At 38.5% G+C, this 12422-nt stretch overlaps 1 protein-coding gene across 1 annotated transcript in view; it reads right to left on the reverse strand.

Moving 5' to 3' along the window:
* Positions 1 to 978: 978 nt before the first annotated feature.
* The window catches only part of rbpms (RNA binding protein, mRNA processing factor), a 13714-nt gene continuing 2270 nt past the window's right edge, over positions 979 to 12422 (reverse strand). Inside the window, exons 4-8 of the mRNA XM_059546893.1 lie at positions 8731 to 8793; positions 6732 to 6882; positions 5133 to 5251; positions 1760 to 1831; positions 979 to 1431 (exon numbers count right to left, since the gene is read on the reverse strand). Of these exons, the coding sequence (XP_059402876.1) occupies positions 1769 to 1831; positions 5133 to 5251; positions 6732 to 6882; positions 8731 to 8793 (396 nt within the window). The 3' untranslated portion in view covers positions 979 to 1431; positions 1760 to 1768. The remainder of the gene's footprint in view (positions 1432 to 1759; positions 1832 to 5132; positions 5252 to 6731; positions 6883 to 8730; positions 8794 to 12422) is intronic.

Here is a 12422-nt window from a genome sequence, read left to right on the forward strand (position 1 = left end):
GTTGGAGCATGACTGTTTTGAAAGAGTTACAGTTACAAATGAAATTTCTAGATTCACATCGCCTCATAAGCTGGGGATGAATGAGGAGCAGCAGGGTCATGGTTATCTATGTAATTTGTACATCATCAGCCTCACAATTCTGAAATAAATATTATTTTCAGCATAAACAAACTAAAATGAAATGTACATGGTTTACGTTGTGTGCATGTTATAACAAACATCATCAGCTGAATGTGTGCCATCGCAGGACTTTATACACAAGACAAGCTCTGCAAGAGACACAAGAGACTGCTTGAAAAAATGTATTTGCAAAATGTCCCATCAGTCAAAACCTTATTTTGTAAATCTAATATCTTAATGTGGTATGTCATCAACATGAATAATGATTATTTATTAAATAAACATAAGAATCGACCAATATTAAATCATAACACACTCTGGACTAAACAGTAGCTGCTGGCTAACACTTGTCACAGTAACGAGTGTCTCAATGATTTTACTTTCAAGTTTTAAGCATGCAAAGATAAAATAATACACATTTACAAGGCTAGTTATTTGAAATGAGACAATCAGCTGAACAAACCTCTCCCGTGACTTGAACCGTGGTCTCGCATTGATGACATAACATCCAAGTAGCCACGCCCACAGTTGGTTATGATTGGTCAATTGACAAGCTAAAATCTGACTGGCTTAAGAGTACAAGTCTACTTTGTATGCAGTTGTACATCTGTGAATTGGGTTTTGCATTTGTGAATCATATTTTTTTTTCTTATTTTGTGCAGGTGAATTATATATAAAAGTGTATATGTTTTTTTTTTTTTTTGTGCATGTGAATTAAGTTTCATGCATGTGAATTGGGATACATGTGTACACCGTGTCTTTTGTGTGAAGTATTATTGAGTCTAATCTGCTTCCATATTTCAGCAGACCGACACACAAATGGATGCAAATAAAACTGAATGAATGTCGCAGGTGCTGATGCCGCTCTCACTCTTGTTGTGGTCTCTGATCTTGAAATTAGCTGATGATGAACAAAATGCAGTGTTTAACTGTTGCTTTCCTTGAGGTGAACTGTATATAGCACGGGAATTGAAGATTGGACTTATATTTGTTTTGCAGAAACACGTTCATGTTGTCAAGTATAAATCTGAAAATCAGATAGATATCCTATCAGAGAAAACACATGAAGTGACCAGGTGTAAACAGAGCCCTATATGTATGACACTAAACTGACTATTATTTCCTACATGGCTGGCTCATTTCACGACCTCGCTGCTGATTGAATGTTTCACTTACACAACAGTCACTCACTTCTTGTTTCCGGTTTCACGTATCTGTTTCTGGCAGAAGACAGACCGGAGAGTAGTAAAGATGAACAAAGAAAGACTGAAAAGATGAGGATGTCATCTGTGTCACTGCTGCACCTGCAGACTGAAAAACATGAAACCGTTCTCAGACTGCAGAAACAGACAGAACGCCTTCAGCTCCTCACCAAGATCAGTTTGGTTTCTTCTCACAAAGAGACAGAATTTCCTGATTTAACAAAACAAGATTCAGTGGACAGCCATGACCTTGAAATGCCTGGACTTGAGCTAAAGGTGTTCATGGATGAAGGAGTTACTGTATTTTTCACAGGCGTGTCATTTAGAAATCTTGTGTTCACTCTGTGTGTATTTGAATATATGTTAATGAGGGTATTACAATGTAAACATGGTTTATAAGGACACTTTCTGTGGGTGTGTGTGTGTGTTATACTCACACACAGACGTCAACAAAACTGTCGGTTCTTCCAGCCCTGATTGGTTGCGTCCGCAATTGGCAGCCAGCGAATCTGACACAAGAAACTGGAGTAAGATCATCTGCATCAACATTGGATCACCAGTCAATCAGAACATGGTGCATTTAAACTTGTCAACATCAGCACACTTCTTTTTCTGGATAACCGATCAATGTGTCCTTGACTACCTCTGGACCAGGACACACTGATCGGATAGCATTGCCATCAGAAATGCGTTTACACTTGTCTTTTCAATGTGTATTTGGACAACATCCAGATACATGTTGCATGTTAAGGCCCAGTGTAAATGCAGCCAGAGGGTGAATAGTAATCTATAACCTGTTCTAATAGTGAGTACAGCTCTGGTGAAGGACACACTTTTTAAAGCAGGAGGCCACTATTGGGCTGTAACAGCTTCTCATTCACTGCAGTTAGGATCTTTACTAATGTTCGACTGATATGTAGGTATTTTAAAGGCTGATGCTGATATCTTGGAGAGCAGGGTGGGTGATGAAAGTAAAATACAAATAGAAATTGATATATAGTTTATTGATAGTTAAAGGTCCCATGACATGAAAATTTAACTTTATGAGGTTTTTTTTAACATTAATACTAGTTTCTCTAGCCTGTTTATGGTCCCCCAGTGGCTTGAAATTTCGATAGATTTAAACCAAGCCCTGGGTGTCCTGCTCTGTCTTTGAGAAAACAAGAGCTCAGACGGCCGATCTGGATGTCGTCATAAGGGGAAAGGTTACCTCCCCTTTCTATGCTTTGCCCGCCCAAACATTTACATTTAATTCAGTCGCAATGTCAGCACAGGTGTTACAGATTTTTACGATAGGGATTCGACAGCACCGCCCCATACAGTGAGTAACAGTGTTCATTAAAGGAGCTATGGTTTTTACTTAAAAAAAAATCTTAAAGATAGATTTTTCATTTGTACATGTATGAGCCAACCATGATGTAAAAAAAAGAATGACACCTCGACTGTCCACCACGGTTGCCTCTATCAGCCTGTAGGCTCAATTGTGTGTGGAGGAGTCGGGCCTGAATTGGAGCGAAAATTCACAAAATGTGATGTCATGCGCGTTCTCGTCTACTTGGGCTTACAACCGTATGGCACGCCAGCCATTATAGTAACAGCGGCAATAGTGTTTTCAAATGGACTCTGCGGATGGAAAGAAGCGACCAGCCTCCAGCACAATTCAGACACCCACGGACACTCCTCGTAAGTAAAAAAAAAAGAGCGTGCGCACTGATAATGAGCATGAGACTGGTTGCAGTTCTTCTAACGGCCACTGGTGTCAGTAACGGTTACAAATTTCAGAACCTACGCAATGCTCCTTTAATGCCTGATCAGTGATTTCTGATGTGTAGCTAATTATTCAAGTTCACACAGACTTTCTTTCTAAATCGTTGAATACTGTTTATGCATCAGTGAATCAAGCCAGTGACTAAACGATCAACTTCACATTGTTTCTCTTAGTAGCATAGCATGAAACAAATCTGTTATTTAAATTGCGATTTAACTACAGAGAGCGATCAAAGAATGCTCCTTTGTTCGGAGCTGTCAATCACACATCGCGAGTATATCTGCACACTTGCCCAAACTGCAGTTATAATGAATGACTGTTATGCTGCACAATGAAACTTTTACTGTTTTCATGTCAATATTGTGTTTGCTGTTAGTTGTTGTGAAAGCATTGTGTTAGAGAAAATGTGTTGCAATGACAAGATCAATGCATTCACGCGATACACAGAATCTGTCTACTCAATGCTCATCACTGCAGCTTTTCATTTGATGGGAAAAGATCTAATAATGCTATAATCAACACTTCCACGATTCGTTAATCTCAATTTTACTAACAGCTGTAATAGTAAAAAAAAAATATATATATATATATATATATATATATATATATATATATATACATAGTAAAAGTATTTGAGAAGGTTACAGATGTAATGCGCATTTCGAATGCAAAGATGTCAGCCAATCACAACAGTTGTTGTTCACTCTGAGTCTCGCAGCAGCCACACCCCTTCAAACAGAGCATTCAAGCCAGAGGGCTAAAATCAGGTTATAAAAATGCCTTTTATTTCTACATTTTAAATGTAAAAATCATAATAATAATAATAATAATAATAATTCATTACATTTATATAGCGCTTTTCTAGGCACTCAAAGTGCTTTACATAGACAGGGGGTATCTCCTCATCCACCACTAGTGTGCAGCATCCACCTGGATGGTGCGACGGCAGCCATATTGCGCCAAAACGCCCAGCACATACCAGCTTACTGGTGGAGAGGAGACAGAGTGATGAAGCCAATCAGCAGATATGGGGATTGTTAGGAGACCATGATGGTCGGAGGCCAATGGGCGAATTTAGCCAGGATGCCGAGGTCACACCTCTACTCTTTTCGAAAGGCTGGGATTTTTACTGGCCACAGAGAGTCAGGACCACAGTTTAACGTCTCATCCGAAGGACAGTGCTTGTTGACAGTATAGTGTCCCAATCACTACACTGGGGCGCTAGGACCCACACAGACCACAGGGTGAGCACCCCCTGCTGGCCTCACTAGCACCTCTTCCAGCACCTTTTATATAGTATATACTAACAATATAAGTACACCTCAGGAATAATTAAAAAAACATTTTAAAAAAAGAAAATAATCCATTCTTGGGACCTAGGGTTAGGGTTAGTAAGAATGTACTTATAATTTCCACACAGGAAAGATTTGGTGTCTATATATAGGTATCAGCTATCAGCCAAAATGAGTTGAAAAATATCAGCATTTTGGGTATCGGCAAAACTCCAATATTGTCCAAAACAACTTGATGATATATTTTTCAACCTTTAATTTTTATAGTGCAGATGCATTTGTTCAAAGGGGACATTAGATTAAAAATTACATTTTACATGGTATTTGCATGTAAATGTGCAGCAGTGTGTGGACACATCCACCATGCATTGATAAAAATCCAAATAACTCTATCTTGTCCTGAAATGAGAGCCACTGAGGATGCAGTCGATTAGTTGTCTTTTACACAAGAAACAGAAGAGAGGGGTGGGGTGAGCAGCAGCTCATTAGCATTTAAAGGGACATCATGAACTGAAATGGCTCGCTGTGCACAGAGCTGGTTTTGACAAGGCAAAAAGGGTGTTGTAACCAGAATGTTTTGTAGACATTTCCTGAAGAGCCTAAAGAATAATACCAACTTGTGTAAAATGGGCATCTGATGTCCCCTTTAGTAAATTAGCAGCATTCACGACCCACAGATGTATGATTGTTAACATTGCAGTGTCTTTGTGGGAATCATGCAGCTGTTTGATGCACAGACATGTCTGTTACCTGAGTTTGCAGCAAGGAGCTGTAGGGGTAAGCCGGCGGAGGCAGCTCAGCAGGGTACAGTGGGTAAGACGCCCACACCTCAGGACCGCTGGCGTACAGCGCAGGAACACTCATGTCATCTGAACAAACAACAGGGCGAGTGTCAAGTCAAGTCAAGTCACCTTTATTTACATAGCGCTTTAAACAAAATACATTGCGTCAAAGCAACTGAACAACATTCATTAGGAAAACAGTGTGTCAATAATGCAAATGACAGTTAAAGGCAGTTAATCATTGAATTCAGTGATGTCATCTCTGTTCAGTTAAATAGTGTCTGTGCATTTATTTGCAATCAAGTCAACGATATCGCTGTAGATGAAGAATGTAGATGAGTGTGAGTTAAGCTGTGCACCGCATTGTGACTTAAACTTCCCAATCCATGTAAATGTGTCTTAGCAGAACAGTCTCACCATTTTGTCCATGTGGACAACAGTGCAGGTGATTTGAGCCTCATAAACTACAGGCCCACTAGGTACAGCACAGTCAGATGAGAATACTTAAAAAGCTCGATCTGTCCTGTCGACAGAATGACACACTGACAATGAATACAGGATTCAGGAGGGCTGAACTGATTTCTAAGAGAGCATTTTTTATTCATCTGAGGTGTCTGACAGCCACAGATTATTTTATATGAGTAAATCCTAAACCAAAATCAAATAAAGAGAGATGAAGCTTGTGTGTTGCAGAGGATTACGGGTAAAAAATCTGGTTATAGCACATGAATATTAATTTGATCATGCTACCATTGCATGGTGTGTTCCTGAGTAAAATGTGTTGAAGCCAGTAGATGGATCTCAGAGCCGTATTCACAAAACATCTTAAGGCTAAATGTAGCTCATAACTCCCCGATTTAGGAAAAAAAATTAAAAATAAAGGGCCTGTCAGTCATAAATTTAGGTCTCCTAATTTTTTGCTCTAAGAGTATTTCACAAGGTGTTTTGACACTTAAACTAGCTCCTAAATCTGTGAAAGGTAAGGAAGCGTGAAGAGGAGTCCAAAGTCACTATAAGACCAAGCCACGATCTTTAAACAATATTTAAATAGCTGTTTCTGGCAATCTGTGCTCAGATCGTTTACTAGAGCAAGAGTAAGAGGCTAACAATTAGCTGAACATATACTTGTTTAATCAGTGACACTTATCCTGCATTTTAAAATCTTTATTTGAATGTGTTTATTAACATTTTCATTTTTAAACCTTTAATTGAATATGGCAAGATTATTTCTATGAATAAATCTCTGACAGAGACTATCAGCCAATCACTGTGTGAGTAGTTAATAAGCATGCTGACATCATCCTAACCCTTAGTCAGAACTGAAGACCTCTCCTTCTACTTCTCCTTAGTAAAAGTTTGTCTCAGCAGGATTATGAATTGGTTTTAAGAGAACATGTTTATTGCCATTTAGGAGAAGAATGTTTTGTGTATACAGGCCCAGATCTGCAGGATGTTTTGTGGTTACAGGCTCTCTCGGAGTTTGGATAAGTCTGCAGTCATACTGTCTCAGTTTTAGATAAAGAGATCTAGATATAGTTATACAAACGCTTGAGTGTGTTTTACTCACAGGTCTCTCGAGTGACACAGGGAGGGCCAGGACTCTGTCTGGACGGCGAAGGGTTTGGGATTCCTACTAGTTTGCTCTTGGACATCTTGGTGTTGGCTTTGGCAAACTCCAGCCGTAAAGTCTGGGGAATATCTGGGTCAAAGTGAACGCCCTGACAAAGAGGAACAAACATTTACAGCAAACGTGCTGGATCAACCTCATCCTCACATCACTTGACATGATGTGTGCTCTTTCATCTCATTCATAATGCAGTGGATGTCAGGTCTGTTATGATGGGTCAGAGGTATCAGGGAAAACATTGCTATAAGAAATGCTGAAGAACGTCATTCCAGACTCCAAAGATCGACTGCAGTTTGTCTTCCACCACAATAGATTCAGTATTACATATGCTTCATAACGCTCTGACCCACCCGGACAATAAAAACTACCATATGTGGATTTAATGCTGTCATAGCTGATCAAAAAGTGGCTCGATCTGGACTCTGGATGTCCTCGCCAGCAGACTCCCAGAAGTTTGGATTGGCAGTGAAACCTTTGACCCTCAATACTGCCAATAATGGAGTTTGAGATGGGCTTCTAATGCAGCCAGTGATCACACACACACACACTCATATCAGAAAGGACAACAGCTTCAGCTTTGAAAATTAAGTATTCTGCATTTTCAAATGACAAAGAAAGTCTGCTTGTGAAGATTTGTGTTTTGTGGAGTTAAACTCGGACGACTGGAGGCTGTTCTTGCACATTAAACACTTCTGCAGATCTTCCCCCAATTGAAAATTTACATCTAATTAAATTTTACATTAGAAACAAAGAGATGAACTATATTAAAAATAAGGGCTGCTTCGATCACGATCGGCCGATCGTTATGCGCATCTCGTCAGTAAAGCCGGTTCTCTAATCAGCGGTATATTCCATCAGGTGCGTGATTTCACATAGAGCAGCTGTTACTACACGGAGCCATTGTTAACTGAGAAGATGCGCAAATCCACGTTCATTTTCAGCGTTTGTTTGCGAATCTTCTCAGTTAACAACGGCTCTGTGTAGTAACAGCTGCTCTTTGTGAAATCACGCACCTGAGGGAATTTACCTCTGATTAGAGAACTGGCTTTACTGACGAGATGCGCATAACGATCGGCCGATCGTGATCGGAGCAGCCCTATTAAAAATACTTTCTGTATTTCTGTACACTAGCTTTCTGTGTGACATAAGAAATAGCTCATCTACGAGTCAAAATAGACATCAAGTTTAGATGAAATTCACACATCAACTGCAATCAAAAACTAACCAGCTTTGTACAGTTCACTTTAAAAGAGTAACCTATACAAATACATGGGAAACAACCAAATACAAAACAAAGCCATTTTAATTAATACTGTCTTCATTATGTGTGCATCTAAATCTTCTCAAGGTTAAGTCTCTCCTCTTCACACTGAGATTACAACCAAATCCTGATCAATGAAAACCAGAGAGACAGAGAAAGAGAGTAAGATGAAGCTCTTTAATCTGTCGATTGTCTCCATTCCAAGGTAAAAGTGGCATCTGATCATATTCCCACAATTACCGCTGCTATAAAGAGCGTGTGTGTGTGTGTTTGTGACATATCAGGACATATATTGGTATAATGACAAGGGTATAACATAGGTATTACAAGGAGAAGGTGACTTCTCAAGACATTATCCCATATCCCCACTTTTCATATAAATCACACATAAATGTGTGTATTGAAAATATGAAACAGCACAGAGTTTCCTGTGAGGTCTAGGGTTAGGTGTAGAGACATAGAATGTACAGTTCAGAATAAAAACCATTACGAAGTCCCCATAAACCACATATACCAACAAGTATGTGTGTGTGTGTGTGTGTGTGTGTGTGTGTGTGTGTGTGTGTGTGTGTGTGTGTGTGTGTGTGTGATTGAAAGTGTCTTCTGTCAGAATCACCACACGAGGAGCCTTTGGTCTTTTTTTAGTGGTTGTATGTCAAGATGAAGCGTTAAACTTACGTTCAGGGCGTTCTTAGCAGCCTCTGCTTCTGAGCGACTGTCAAAACTGACAAACCCCACCGGCTGCAGAAACACAATGAAATCAAGGTAAGAAGAAGAAGAAGCTCTTCAAACTGCTCAGAATAACAGTCTGAGACAGATTCATGACTAACTACAGAGATATGGAGGCGAGTGAGGGAAAGTAAGCATGAAATGACATTCAAAGAACATTTTACTTGCTTTTCCTGTTTGACTAGCATTGACTGCTGTCACTGATAACACTTTCTTTTACTATATCAGTGAAGATACTGCATAGATTTCCTCTGATTTTCTATCAGCTAACTCAACACCTGACCCTAAAACTCATCCATCACACAAACATGTGCACAACACTAGATTCACATCTAGCGCAGCATCTTTTACCAGATTGCTTACTAAAATAGTGGATTGCCAACATCTATTGGGATATCACGCATCTTACAGCTTTATGTTTACATATTCATATAATTGTATATATATATATATATATATACATTTTTTTTATAACATTTTGCGAGTAACAGCAGTTAAAATCCAATCCATATAGTATTCTAACAACTGGCAAGTAACAAGGTAATAAATTTTCTTGGGGTTATTTTTAAGGAGTTATATGATTATCATTAATGATGTCATGATTTTCAGGAGTGGGTTAATATTTCAAATTTAACAATCACTACTATCCATGATGGAAGAAAATCCAGAAATTCTGAAACATGCCTTTATTTTGTAGTGTGGTAATATATTAAATGATCAGGCTAATATATTTCTGTCTTGCATAATAATAATAATAATAATAATTATTATTATTATTATTATTTTTAAAATTATAATGCCATTAGTTAATTTTTCCTTTGTAATGTTTGCTTTTCCCCCATTTGTTCTGTCCCCATTCAGCGACTGCTTCTGTCTAAACTGTAAGAAATACAGAGAACACAGCAACAATTCAGAAATAAGATGATAGTCCCCTCCTTTGAGAACAGAATTCCACAAGACCAGGGTCCTAGGAAATCTTCAGCAATATGGTCCTGACTTTGTTACTCAGGGTCTTCATCCCCTCAGTATTTTTGAAAGGGGAGATTTTAAAGAATTATTCAAACCAATGTCTAGATGATAGTGATGTTTAGAAAGACACTGGTCAAAATGTTGGATGAGCAATGCTTCCATGAAGGCAGATGTTTGTGAAGTTCTCTCTGAGCAGGAATAACAGACACAGATACATGGTCTGTTAAAACTAAGAGTTTGACTGGACAGATTCAGAGATCTCCTCAAGGCCTGAGGATCAAGGGAAGACACAGATATGCTGGAAAGTGTTCACGTGGAACTCAGCCTTCAAAGCTAAGCAGCGTTAACCACTTTAGACAATGGTTCAGATTCTGCTGAAGATGATGAAGAAACTGATGCAGAGGCAGATCTTGAGTTCACTGATGTTGCAGCATTTCTAAATGAGTCTGGAAAAGATGACTAGCACTCATACACACACTCAACCAAGCAGTGCACATGTCAAAGCCTTTGGAATGAGCAGAATATTAGCACACAAGCTTCTGACACCATTAAAGACACTTTTTTTGTTTTACTTCGTTGTTGTATGTCTAAACAGTCTTCATTCAGTGATTACTGTTGTCCCTCTAGTAGTTGTTAAGTGTCAGTGTTACGGCTGGTGTCATTTTGTGGTGTTTTCTTTTCTCTTCTCTCTTTTGGTTCATCTTTATTTTCCCTTTCTTAGTGCTACGCCATTGGTCCTGCCTCCTGCCAATCATCGTTGGAGGTGATGACGTCATCTGATTCGTTCCACCTGGCAGAGATCGGGATCTATAAAAGGAAGATGCTGACAATGCAAGAGAGGCTTTGCTTGTTGCCTGTTGCTAGTATTTTTGTTATTGTGATTTTTTTAGCCGACGCTAACTTTGTGTATTGTGGTTAAGCTGTTGTTTGTGAATATCTGCGTGTGTTCGGCATTACCATAAACCTCAGTTTGACCTCCATTCATTTAAATATCTTTTGGTTGGTGATTCGTATGTATACAAAGGGAAAGGAAGGAGAGGAAAGGTAAGCATATCACGTGATATACATTTCTCATCCTGCAGTGAACTTTTGTTTTATACACTAGGTAAGGGGTGTGCGTCACCTGCTGTATTTTTAGTTTGAGCTAGTGAGAGTAGTTTATATTAGGGTATCTTTGGATACTGAAGATTTTTTTTTTTCTGTAACTAGTGTAGAATTGATAATTGAGTTAGAGGGTTATGTTTTGATTATTTCATCTGTTTGATTGCCGCCCAATTCACTCCTTATTTTTCCCTAGTTGTCTGTTTTTAATGTAAACATTACTGCAGGCTGTTTTTTTCTTTTTTTTTTGTATATAAGCTTTCCTATAATAACCTTGTAAATAAAACACTTGTTGTTTGCCTTTAGCACATTTGTTTTCACTGCTTGCCCTGGTATTGGACCGAAGCCAATCCCCAACACTAAATGTTATTCCCCATACCGCTTACTAACTACAGGGGACGTAACAGTCAGAAAACACATTTACTTTCCAAAACACAACCATCTCTCATCAGTATGAATATAAATGGAGTTGCTTTTATTAGTCTGAAGGACACAGCATCTCAATCCTTGACCGACGGAGTCAAACAGTTCCTTTTTCACTTGGACCACAATATTTTATAAATTTTCAAATATTTTACTGAAAACATTCCAGTGCTTATTCTTTTTTTGTAATAAACATTATTGTGGGGGAAAATGTACTTTCAATGTAGAAGAGAAGACTGTAGCTTAACTACTTTCATTTATTTTTCATTAAAATAATATATTTATTATTATTTAATTATTTATGCCTTTAGCAGACTGGTAATTGAACTCATAACCTTGCTCTGCTAATGCAATGTTCTACCACTTGAGCAACAGGAACAAAAAGTTTTATATACATATATGTATATATATATGCACTGTTTCAGAGAAGCTTCTAACAGACATAAGTTTTCATTTTAAGATAATATTTTCTAACCCTAAAATGTCCTCATTATCACACGGAAAGTGTGTCTCCACAGCCTTCATGCTTTTGAAAGAGATAAGAAGCATTTCTAAAAATACACACACATCAAGAATTGAAAGCTTCACATAGACAGACAGAAAGAATGAACCTAGCTAAACTCAATCTAAAACTGTTTTAAACCGGTTTTAGTCTTAAACAGGACTAGTGCAGGTTTAGTAAAAGTCCTTGAGACCTAACGTGAAATATTTCTATTTTTATAAGTTAATTCATTGCATCACAGGAGCATTAATCTGGTGATTGCAAACCTGATTAGAAATTATGAGTGAATTTACAGGACCTAACACATCTTTAACTGCGTCTCGCTAGAATGTCAACTCGCAATACATCCATCCTGTGACCTGAGAGCAACCAACCAAAGAACACTTGCAACAGCATCCACAACACCCTTTGCAACCATCTGTTGTGTCTCTGCATGACTGCAGAGCTTCAAATCTCAAGCTTTACAAACTTTCTCAAGTTAATCTGGACAAACCTCTTTTATATAGTTCACACTGCTGGGATTGTGTTTCTAAAGCCGCGTTTCCACTGCAGGAACTTTACCCAGGAACTAGGCACTTAAGGCTGGTACTCAGTGTGTTTCCACCGCAGGAACCAGGAACTAAATAAAAGCTCCAGGTAAAAAAAA

The sequence above is a fragment of the Carassius carassius genome, unplaced genomic scaffold, assembly GCF_963082965.1.
Source record: "Carassius carassius unplaced genomic scaffold, fCarCar2.1 SCAFFOLD_79, whole genome shotgun sequence".
In the NCBI taxonomy this organism is placed as follows: Eukaryota; Metazoa; Chordata; class Actinopteri; order Cypriniformes; family Cyprinidae; genus Carassius; species Carassius carassius.